General features: G+C 36.6%; 1 protein-coding gene across 3 annotated transcripts in view; it reads left to right on the forward strand.

Annotated features, from left to right (window-relative positions):
- The first annotated feature begins 5,099 nt into the window (after positions 1-5,099).
- Positions 5,100-13,045, forward strand: part of LOC126815550 (protogenin B) — a 50,583-nt gene continuing 42,637 nt past the window's right edge. For all 3 annotated transcript variants that reach the window (XM_050541245.2, XM_050541246.2, XM_050541247.2), the window contains exons 1-2: positions 5,100-5,236; positions 12,485-12,796. In XM_050541245.2, coding sequence (XP_050397202.2) covers positions 5,170-5,236; positions 12,485-12,796 — 379 coding nt within the window. In that variant the 5' untranslated portion in view covers positions 5,100-5,169. The remainder of the gene's footprint in view (positions 5,237-12,484; positions 12,797-13,045) is intronic.

The following is a 13,045-nucleotide window of genomic DNA, read 5'->3' on the forward strand; positions in this document are numbered from 1 at the left end:
ATTATATATTGTCACGTCAATTTAAACAAATATAAACCTACCTGGCGTAGTGAATTCGATGTTGTGACTGAAAATGATGCATCCAAGATGGAGATTTAGGAAAAAGTGCCTCAAGGTGAAACATAATGTGAGGGATAGTAGCTAAGTTACGGATTTCTACTCACTGCTTGTATAAGGTAGAAACTGCAGATGACATGGAAAGGCAAGACCATGTGAAGAGAGAGAGAGAGAGAGAGAGGGGGTTTAACGTCCACTAGACACAAACTAGGTCATTTCGGGACTAACATATGATTTAATTTTATTTCAATAATTCGCTTGCGCGTAGAGGTCTTTAGCAGTGGGAGGAAACCGGAGGACCCGGAGAAAACCCACGAAGTTGGACAGGCGACCCAACTCCTTGCCACGTACAACCGGGGATTCGAAACCACGCCAGTTGACTCAATGACAGGCCTTATGGTACAGCACGCACGTGCTAACCATTCTGCCATCCAATCCCCCGTGAAGAGTCTGGTTGAACAAGACTATTTAAAGAACTGATTGACTAAATAAAGTAAGACCCAAAAAAGGATGAAAGAGGCTACTTCTAAAAGACTATTATATATATATAAAAACTGTAAACCAAATATACCCTACTACACTTGCAAGTCAACTTGTACACGGGAACCCGGTTTTTCGTCCAATCCGAAAGACTAGACCCTATCCTTGGCAAGCCCCCCGTCCTGCACCATTGTCAAGGGGAAACTCTGAAAATCCCGAGGAACTTTTTCGACCTACACCAGGATCGAACCTCGGACCAGCTCATAGATACATTGTCCAGCTGGTTATAGTGAACCAGTACCTTAATCAGTGAGCCACCACGGCCCCCACATTGTTTATAGAGAGAGAACGGTTATTGGCGACTTTTGTTGTATACGTAGTTTATATTATTTATTATAAACAGTACCGTTCCGAAAATATAAACGAATCTTGCGTTGCTTAAAGATTTATTGTTTTGAGAACCTAAGCTGTAATAGCGATATTATCTATGGAAGATTAGATAAAGAGTTGGCAGTTCTCACTATAATAGTAAAATGCTAGATAATGTAAAGGGAATATATTGAAGTCGGTATGATAAAAAAAACATAGTCTCATTATCCTTTTTTGTATTAAATCATCAATGAGCGTGGGGCAGCAAATCGGATTCAAATCCAGTGAAAATCCGACGCATTTATAAGATGGCATCGACAGTTTATTAAGGTCTTTTCGTGTTAATAAATGTCTAATTAATAGTTTGTAAAACATCTCTGGCCCAAAGAAAGGCCTGCAATAGGAAGATTTAGCTCTTGAAAAATGTATGTTTAAACTATACTAAAATAAATTTAATAGCTAGTGGGTAACAGTGGCGTGAATTTCAAATAAGTACGCCATTTGCCGTTTTCAAGGTCATAGCCGGCACAGTGCTGTAATTACGATAATAATATATCTAAACTACTAAAATAATAATTTCTATTGTCATAAATTTAATAGCTGGCGGGCAACAGTGGTGTGAATTTTAAATAAGCACACATTATTTGCAGTTTGCAAGATCATACACCGGCGCATTGTTATCTTTTTTTATCTCGCCGCTGTATTCAATTGGCTTCCATCTTTGACTGGTTGACAGAATGCTAATGTTAATTTCACTTGTTAACGACATAGTTTACACCGGGGTTAAGTAAGGAGGTGTCCTATAGGTAAATCCGGCACTAGAAATAAGAAACAAATGAAATGAAATGGGGTTTAACGTTCTACTGTTCTGCTCCGAACTGGGCTAATGAAGACGGGCATACGCCATACAGTGTGCTATGAGGGAAATTTTGCCCGGACAGCGGCACTACGGTCTACTCTTATATCGAATTCCAACTGTCAAAGGATCTGTTACGTGCACGCCAATGTGTACACGGGACATCGGTTTTCGTCCCATCCGAATGACTAGACAGCTGTCCGTGCCAGGCCCTCCGTCCTGCATCGCTGACAAGGGGGAATCACGCCGGAAAATCTGGATGAACTTTCTCGTTCAATGCCACCCCGTGACCCTCGACATCAGAAACATCCAATAGAAATATTATTAAACTCAATTAACCCAATACACAAACGATTTTTTAAAATTTTTCATGGCATTATATTGGTTGCTTAAGTTAGTGCTTGGGTGTGTCTGGTACAAAAAGACCGGAATAAGTGACAATGATATCTGTCATAGCGACGTCCGAGAAAAGGGTCTCCCCTCTCAGGGTTTAGGGGGTCCGGGGGTCCTTCCACGAGAATTTTTTTTTTTTTTTTTTGAAATTTCGACCTGAAATGGTGGCCTGTGGAGTATATCCCGTGTGTGGGGGGGGGGGCATATACTTAGTTCTAAGCAGAAAAAAACTATCGCAGAGAGCGAGGGGTCCAGTGGGAAAGGGGTTCGCGATTCTTGTCAAGCGAGCTGGTTGAGTGAAAAACGGGGGCCCGACGAAATATTGGACAATTAACAAGACCGCTACCTGTCAACCAGAAATAATATTTCGGGTTTTAGGTTATGGAGACATTTCTGATATCAACTTCTAGCTGCCAACCCAACCAATGTGGAATCCTTGATATCGTTTTTTTTTTCTTCTAACCGATGCCCCTTGGTGTCTCCCCTACCTAATAATATCAAAATTCATCGAAAAAAGGCCACTATGTTTCACGATTTTTGGGAAATTGGTCTTCATTATCTTTTCTACGAAATATAAAAACAAAAAATATTTTTTGTCACCAAACCGCCGGGCCCAAGGCATTTGCCTCTGTTGCCCTCGCCATGATCCGTCACTGCTCCTCCCCTGGAACATTTTGAAAATTGGACGACCGCAAACGCATTTTCTAGCTCAGAAAATCGTTCTCTCGCAAACTCTGAACATAAACATGGACCCCACGACAGTGGGCCATTGGGCAAGTCAGTACAAAATATATGGCAGATAGGTGTCAGAACAAAATATATGGCAGATAGATGTCAGAACCAATAATATGAGACTGGGTAACACGTCCCCAAATTAATACTCCACATGATGATCCCTGACTGCTGTCTATTACAAACAGTAGGTGTTTTAGAACTATGGACGGCTGGCTACAGGGCTGATACACGTAGGTCTCTATATTGCGATTTTGCCAGTGTGGAATTCACAATTATTAATTTGGAATGTTCGTAAAAATATGTGTATACAAAATACATGTCGCATTTCATCTCTTTATTATCTTCAAATTTACCTAAATTCATTTTTCATCCATTTCAAAACCGTACACGCATTATCAATGCTCTTCTTCCAAATACTCGTTAAATATTCGAATATAAAACTATTCTACAATGCTATTGTATATAGACTTTTTGGAGGATCACGGTGGCTAAGTGGGTAAGACGTTGGCTCGCTAGCCTGGAGGTCGGGTGTTCGATTCCTGCATTGGTGGAGAAAGTTCATCCAGATTTTCCGGCGTGGTTCTCCCTTGTCAGTCATGCAGGACGGGACGGGACGGGGCGGGGCGGGGCGGGGGGCTGACAAGGACAGTTGTCTAGTCTTTCGGATGGGACGAAAAACTGAGGTCCCGTGTACACATTGGCGTGACAGTTGGAAGTCGATATAAGAGTAGGCCGGTAGTGCCGCTGTCCGGGCAAAATTTCCTTCATAGCACACTGTATGGCGTATGCCCGTCTTCATTAACCCAGTCCGGAGCAGAATAGTAGGACGTTAAACCCCATTTAATTTCATTTTATAGAGACTTTGGGTTGTTTTTTTTTTGGGGGGTTGTTTTTTTTTTTGGGGGGGGGGGGGGCTATTTTATATAGTTTATGAAACCTATAAGTCATACTATTATAACGTCGTGGTTTATATGAATACAGGACTATTATTATGAAATCAGAGAGGCGCCTTCTGGTACACTCCGGAAATATTTTTAAACCAAGGAACAGTTAATGTCAATCGGACTCCCCAGTTCGCGTGTACCTCGATGTGATATATCGCTCAAGGAAGGGAAATTTTGATCAAGAATATAAAGTGTCATCCGACAATTACTGATTGATCGCCGAATGATCCATAACTCATTTAATGTGCCGGGTACAGTAATCTGGACAGAACATATAATATATGTTACATTTGTGGAATAATAATAAACCGTATTCTGTAGATAAAACCGCGTCAGTGCATCGCTAATTTGGTTTTAAAATATATCTACGGCAAATTGTCTCTTTAAAATTACTAAAAGACGAAGTTGTACAAAATATCACGCTTTAACACCCGCTGATGAGATATACTGTGCAATACCATTGATGTTCCACATTCGTCTTCTGTGCGATATTGTAGATGTGCGTGGCATATCGGACTGATAATACCCAGTTATGTAACAGAATTGAATGAGGAGAAGCGTTATGTAATTAAAGTGGCCATGGGTGTAAACGTTGGTCAATAAATCATCTCTTGCTTAACGCACAACGATCTGCAAACATTAAAATGCGAAATGAGAGATTTTAATCTGCTCCTTTCCCGAAATTAAATAAAATTCCAAATTTCTTTTTGATTCATCCAATAATTAAAATGGAATTTTTAACAGAAAAAAAGAATATATCTTTTGTAGTATTGTGTGTTTATTTCCTTAACAGATCCCACGTACATACTGTTTACAATAAAAAGAGATCGGCACAGAATATATATACATGTACGTAAACTGTTAACTTTTGTGTGATTCATTGTCAATTAATTGGTTATTAGAGCGTTTTTATTTATCATACGTCAACGGTGTCGCAATATTTCCGCGGGAATAAAAGTATACTTGACCTCATATAACCGCGGCCATTTCAAGGGTTGACCTTACTCCCCCGACATAAAAAAATCACAACATTGGAACTCACATGACAAGTAATGAAGATTAATAAACATCATGGTCCCAACATCACATATATTTGTGGATGTTTAGGTTTTTACTCTAACTACCCTAATTTTTCACTTCTGCTGCTTCTAGTGTCGTTATATTGACGGAATTACCCAAAAAGAGAGCGAACTTGAAGCAACAGCGTAAGGTTAAACAGATTACAGGATGCAATGCGGTTCAATGCATGTATTCATGCTCTAAGCTTTGCAGTGGGCAGGAGAATGGTGTTATTAATTGTACACATGTGAACTTTGTAGTTCAAAGTCCAAATATATGGCTTTTATACCAAAATACCTCAGTTTTCACCTTGCGATCGGGTTAATACTACATCTTGTGCAAGGTAAGTCTTTTACTCATTCTTCACCAAAATCACCAATGTTGAGTATAAAAAAAAACCCTCCGCGGTTCTCTAGAAAACATGGCGCATGCCCCGGACTATAACGAGGGCATTTAGTGGTCAGCTATAGTTTTGCCAAAGCTATTGTCCACGGTATTATTGTTGCAGTCGATTGTCTAATCACCGCTTAGTAATTTCATATCAGCTCACATAAAAGATTAGGTTATTTGTAGTGTGCTAGAAAACGAGAAAGCTGTCATTTTATTGCTGATATCTTTAGTGGGGGCGTGTTAAGAAAATATGCCTTTTTTAACAAACAAATTCTTTTTGGCCATTTTTACTGACCCAGATGAGCTGCCAAATAGTTCATAAATATTAAAATGTATTGTTGCTGTTACCAGTTGTTTTATATCATGCGTTGTTATTGATATTTACGTGGCAATCTTGAGCTGTCATCTCACTGAACATAATGATAATGTAATCGTTCGCATGTTTTGATTATATTATTCGGTAAAAACCTACAAATTATTCTACATTTTGTATAATAAATGGTAGCTACGTTTTATGGGACAGTTATTGAAGGACCTTTATATATTTAGTTGTTCTTGAAGGCGTTTTATGTGGAGAAACAACAGGATTATGTAGGTCGAGGCTGAAGCTTCAACATTGTTTTCGCTCTATTTCCTCTTATTCATTGATTTGTGCGTGACCTCGGGGAAGCCATGTTGGTTCCTGAACTGTTTTTTTTTATTCGTTGAAGACTTTAATAATCAGCTATATGAATTCTTCCATGGCTTGTCATTGAATGTGCTCTATCATTAATCACAACCCATTTTATTTGTACATATTGATGATTAATGAAAATAAAAAAAAAACGAAGCAGGGCTCCATTTCTGGTAAAACCAGCCTATAGAGTGCACGGCAAAGTTGCTGACCTCCGTTGCTCGGCGCACGGCCGTGAGGTCACTGTTCATCATAAATAACGAAGAAAATACTCGATAATTTTGGCAACCAAACAAGAGCTTAAGAAATACTACAAAATGTTTGTCATGAATTTAATAAAACGAACTATGCTTTGTAATTAACAGTAAATGTATCTCTTAAAAGCGAAATTATATTATGTCACGTTTGATTTAGGAAAAATGTGACCTTCACTTTGAGTGTGACCTAAATAATATAAGAATAAAAAAAAACCAGTTGATACCCAATACATTATTCTTTTCACATTTTACAGCACATATTTTATTTTCTGAAATTAAGAAACCATACATGCATCTCTGTAGATTTGAAAAGATTGATTTAGTTTTAATGAAATATAAAGGAGACAATAAATGAAAAATTGAGTGTGTTAAATTAACATATTCCCATCATAGAATAAACATTGTATAATAACATGTAAAAAAAATATTTATAGAATATCATTTCTATTGATAATAATATATTTAAATATAGTATAGTATTATGATGCATAATGCATGTCAATATTATGCGAAACATTTAAATCATTAGATTTGCACAGTATGGTGATAAGATTTATATACCATATTTATGTACATGTTTACTTTCATTTAATTGATCTACATGTATATATTTATATGCAACAGAACAACAGAAACCGTTAGTATGACAATTGTTGTCGTTAGTATGACAATTGTTATCGGGTGTTCTTAAAATAATTTTACCCTGCCAATAACACAACACCTGTTACTACATTAATTACATGTATAGCAACATAATACATGTAATATACAAGAAGTGTTTGAAAGTATATTATTGTATTGATTATGCATCTATGTTTTTTTCTGATATTCAATAAATTGTGTAATTTACAATTATATCTTGAACAGAAATCAGAATAGAGTTATGTAATAAAAGAGATTTCATCATATTATTATGTACATGTATGGTTATGATTTTCATATTCCATAAAGATACTGATTAAAAATTAGTAAATATTTATTATTAAACAATAAATGAAGTGATAAATTCCATAGGAGATTTTTAGGAAAATTGTTTACTTTGCAAAAGTATTAATGACTAAATACTGTATTAAAGATTTTTAGACATAATTTGATTGTGTTTTTGCTAATAGATACTACATGTATTAAACTTATACATGTAGTGAAATATAGTAAGGGCAGAGGATATTCGCCATTCGAATGGCAAAGATATTTGCCATTCGTTTACGTTATTTGCCATTCGTTTTCGTTATTTGCCATTTGTTTTCGTTATTTGCCATTCTTTTTTTTAATTCGATATTCTCTGTCCTATCACGATGTCTGGTCGAGGGGTAATGCTACCAACCACTAAAACTAGTTTAACTTCGTCATACAAAATGCACATACATCATTTTCGTTGCAGTAAAAATGCGAAAATTACTACTACAACAAACCTTGTTTGACACAGTGCCATTGGAGGTCTATTTATAGCCTAGCGGTGACTACCCGAAAAAGTACTGTACTTTATGACATGTCTTTGAAAGGTTTAAATAAGACAAAATAGTCTAAAGGCCCCTACGCGCAAGGGAATTATTCAATTAAAAAAAAATGGAACCCTATATGTTAGTCCCGAAATGACCTTCTCTCTCTCTCATTCCAGTTTCATATGAGGAAAATTTTGCCCGGATACGCCAATGTATACACGGGTCCTCGTTTTTTTCGTAACATCCGAGCGACTACACAGCTGTCTTTATCAGGCCCTCCGTCCTACACCACTGACAAGGGGAAATAGCCAAAACAAATTATGATCTTGCTTAAAAAATATATTGTTTAGAGTAGGCTACACAGCAGAGACGCTTAAACAAACATTCATGATTCCCGAAAAAAAAATGTCACTGTGTATTAAACTGACATTAAATGTTCTAAATTTTATGCCGAATTTTAATCCCTCAGTCAATTTTAAGAAATTACGATCTCATCCCTGGCTGGACGTACGCCTATGTGAGTAGATGTAAATGAATTATATGTTTGACAATAAAACACACGGTTGAAAAAGTAATGTAGGCTATGAGTAGCAAATGAATACGGGATGCCAATAAAGAAATGGCGGGGGGGGGGGGGGGGCAATGGTTAGCACGTGTGCGCTGTTTCAAAAGGTCTGTCATTGAGGTCTCTCTCTCTCTTTCTAAGGGGGGTTGGATGCCCGAATGATTAGCATGTGCGTGCTGAATCGTACGACCTGTCATTGAGTCAACTGGCGTGGTTTCGAATTCCCGGTTGTACGTGACAAGGAGTAGGGTCGCCTGTCCAATCTCGTGGTTTTCTCCGGGTCCTCCAGTTTCCTCCCACTGCTAAAGACCCCTACGCGAAAGCGAATTATTGAAATAAAATTAAACCGTATGTTAGTCCCGAAAAGACCAAGTTTGTGTCTAATGGACGTAAAACCCCATTTCTCTCTCTCTCTTTCTAGTTTGAAATGGAAGGTATAAATAGAAATATACGGGTGGCAAATATAACAGCAGTTGGAAATGAAATGAAATGGAGTTTAATGTCCTACGATTCTGCTCCTAACCTGGGCTAATGAAGACGGGCATATGCCATACAGTGTGCTATGAGGGAAATTTTGCCCGGGCAGCGGCGCTACGGCCTACTCTTATATCGAATTCCAACTGCCAAGGGATCTTTTACGTGCACGCCAATGTGTACACGGGATCTCGGTTTTTCGTAACATCCGAACGACTAGACAGCTGTCCTGGTCAGGCCCTCCATCCTGCATCACTGACAAGGGGAAACCACGCTGGAAGAAAAGTAAAGAGTGCCATCTACTAGTACATAGGGGACAACATAGATCAGTGAATTTTCAGTTCATTTTTAATATTGTCGTTCCCCTGTCCGTCGGTCGGTCCGGCTCTAGGGCTCAAGTTAATATCTGTTTGATTTTACATTTATACACAGTATTTAAGGTCATGAGACGAAGAAAATTGCTGCTAGAGTTATGACCCTTGATCACTTTGAAAAATCTTGTGGATGCTCTAGAGGCTAACTTTAATATCCGATTGACTTTAAATTTATACAATGTTTAAGGTCATCAGACGAAAAGTCCTGTTGATTTTCAAAAATTTCCGAAAATTGCTGCCAGAGTTATGGCCCTTGATCACTTTGAAAAATCTTGTGGATGATTCGATATAAGAGTAGGCCGTAGTGCTGCTGTCTGGGCAAAATTTCCCTCATAGCACACTATGGCGTACTGTATGCCCATCTTCATTAGCCCAGTTCAGAGCAGAACAGTAGGACGTTAAACTCATTTTCATTTCATTTCACTTTAGAGACCATAGTTACATGTACATTGTAGCCCAAAATGGAAATTTCTTGGATTCTGATTGGTCGAAAAGTGGCGTGGAATGAGTATAACAGTCCTCTAAATTTCCTGGGCGACTCACTGCGAATGAATATTTTCTGGGTGCTAGACTCGGTTTGCAGTGGCCAAAAATTCTACACCTTAAAACTTTATTCCAGGAAATCTTCATGATTTTTTTCTTGTATGTCATCAACAATGAAATTCAACCATTGGCTTATTGAAACACACACCTGAAACACACACAAAAAAAGTTAGTGAGTGTATTTGAAAGATAATAAGTAAATTTAATTTCAAGGCTGGTCTGACAATAATAATGGTTGCTATGGACAGTATGGTCACTCGATCATAATCAGACTGGTCAAAATCGAAGATTTTCAACAAGTGAATAAATATACTACAATTTATTGAACTCCCTATGGACCGTAATATATTTTTAATAATATACAAATCAGGCTGATACTACTGATATGAATAGGACAGAGACTAATTTTCATACAGATACACAGGCCAGGGTTTTTTTGCGAAGAAGAAGCATCATATTCACAGCGTCGAAATGACAACGTAAACAAGCATACATGTAGCAACCACATGCGTACGCTACACAGCATCTATCTACACTGTCACACGAGTTTATGGACATTTATCAAACATGATATGCAATTTATTTCGAACCTAGTCACTGCTGCAGTTTAAAATCATTTAAAAAGTACATAAAATACACTTACGTTTTCTGTTTAAATCTTTAAAATTATCGCAGAGTGACCTCCCTTTCCAAACAGACACACATATCCAGTCGCTTTGTGAACCAAATAGAATGGAAATGAGTGTTCATCTTATTACGTCACGGATATTTTCATTACGTCAAAATTGTTTTCCTTGGTATTTACGTCATTAAAACCAAAATACTACCATCAACTATCGCCAAAGAAAGAATTCCAAGAAAAATGTTAAATATTTTGGGCTACAATATCGATAAACACCTCCCGTTTAGAATTTATCGGACTGTTATTGTCCATTTGATACCACTTAAATTTTTCATGATTTAAGCGGTATCAAATGGACAATAACAGCCCTCTAAATTCTAAACAGTCGGTGTTTATCTCCTAATTGTATCATCTGATTGATTTTATATTTATACACCATGTTTACGCTGACATGTATATATAATTGTTTCAATTGACTTTAGGTTGATACACAGAGTTTAAGGTCTTGAGACGAACAAGTACATGTGTATTGATTTTCAATGATTTTTGATAACTTCAGCAGCTAAATCCATGATGTATACTGATGATTTTCGGATAATTACTTAATGAGTTGTTACTCTTAATCAGATTTTAGTGTATTGTAAATGTTTCATTACCGACAAAAGTAAAAATATGCAACAACTCTTGTTGACTGCCCGGGCGATTTAGCTGCTGTGGGCGTAGGTTTTGTTGCCTGGCAACCATCTTTGTAAATACTGAATAGTATTAACCATTTTTGGACGGATATTGCTATTAAATTATTGCAGGTTTCAAAGGATTCCTTTATCGCTCAAATCACGCTCAGGGAACTTAATAAAATCAACAAAGATAGTGAAAAAACGAAAAATCCCTGCCAGACAAAATGACAGGCACCAGACGGGATGGTTGTGACAGGTGCTTTATTGTCAGGCTTGGTTTTGTAGATTATATTTAATGAACAACTCAATTTTGTTATGTAATAAAAGTACATATATTAGTCAGTATAAAAAGATAGTTGCAATTTATTACATTACATCAGAACAAGGCTATTAGTCAGTGATATTTCATTTTCAACCTTTTTTTGTATACAAATAAAGTGACCATATCCTATTGTTTTCCTGATCATGAGCAACTGGGAATCTTTTTGCAATGGAGTCGATCTGTTCCTCGAATAAGAGGCCTGGCCATGAAACGCAGTCATCTGACAAATTAAAATCGTAGTAAAGAGAACTACAATGTACATCATGTTTGGAACCAAACCCGATATACATGTACATCAATAACTTACAAAATACATACATGTATGTCAGTATTTATGGAAACTTGAAATAAATGTCCAAGTTCCAATTAATGTTAGTAGCCTTGTTATCCAAATATTTCCTGTACTGGTTTGTTTATTTAAACAACATATGTATTATTCTAATTGGTAAAACAAAGTCACTTATTGAATTTCAACAAATCCTGTTAATTACTTCAAGAGTTATTGTCCTTGGCTTCACTTTGTAGGTTCTTGTGAACACTCTTTATGATCACTCTTTATGATTGCACTTGCTCACTTTGTAGAAAATAAAAGTCATCAGCTGATCTACAAGTACTTTAAATTTTTCTCTTGCTTTTGACTATTGCAATGAATAACAGTTGTAACAATTTCTGACAATTGTTTGTTACATTTCGAATGATATTATACATTATAAAGGTTTTACGTTTTATTTACATGAAGATTCACAATGTGACAGCCTTAATCTTGCTTGGACAACATAGCTGCTGTGGGTGTATATTTTGCTTTCTGGCAACCTTCTTTATATTGTATTGTTATGTATACACATATATACAAACATCCCAATGAGGAAAAGGTTTAGAATACAACTATAGCATTCTGCTTTACTCTCCTTCAGTTTAACGATGGGGGGAAAAATGGGTATGATGGGTTCAATCAAATTCTTCTTAAAGCGTTTTCTTGTACACCAGATTCAGCACTCGGGATGCAATTAAAAGTGACAGAGATTGAATCAAGTAAATGACGCTCAGTACATGTACTTCATGTCCTTCAGTTGCTTATCACAGAAATGAAGCACATGTAAAAGATTGTTGTTTTTTTTCGTGTTTGGTTGTAGTGATCCTGGAGTATTTTCAGTTTTGAAATTGATAACTCTGCAAAAGAAATTTTTCAAGATGGTTTTCCAGAAACGTACATGTCATGCATTCCAATAATTGTTTCTGTGTATAATTTCAGGAAACGAAGAAATCAGTCTTGGTGTTGACTTTCATCCAAGCAAATATGTAGAAATAGCTGTACAAAAAAGTTCCTTCACTTTAAACTGTTCAGTGACTTCGACGGACAAAAATCGTCCGCTAACATATATTTGGCATAAAGATGGAGTACCCCTGACCTCACAGCAACGGCCAGTGATATTAAACAATGGATCTCTGTATATTAAAAGGATCCGTAAAAATAAAAAGTGGAATGATGAGGGGAAATATCAGTGTATTGCCAGTAATAGTATTGGTAAAATTTTAGCTCCTGTGATTCTGTTAAAAATCAGAAGTAAGTATAGTGTTTTTATATATTTTTAAAAAATAAAACATTACAGTGTGCAATATACATAACATCTATGTACAGTATTTGTTGAATTCAAAGATGATTCCAACTAATGATATTGACTGCATTTTATTTATCCACAATATGAATATCATTCTTCCATTTAAGTGTATCAGAACTTCCTATGATTGCCATCATTGGGGATTGCTTGGTAATTATGCGTATCAGAGGATTAATAACATGTTATTGTATAAT

This window comes from Patella vulgata, chromosome 3, assembly GCF_932274485.2.
Source record: "Patella vulgata chromosome 3, xgPatVulg1.2, whole genome shotgun sequence".
NCBI classification, from domain to species: domain Eukaryota; kingdom Metazoa; phylum Mollusca; class Gastropoda; family Patellidae; genus Patella; species Patella vulgata.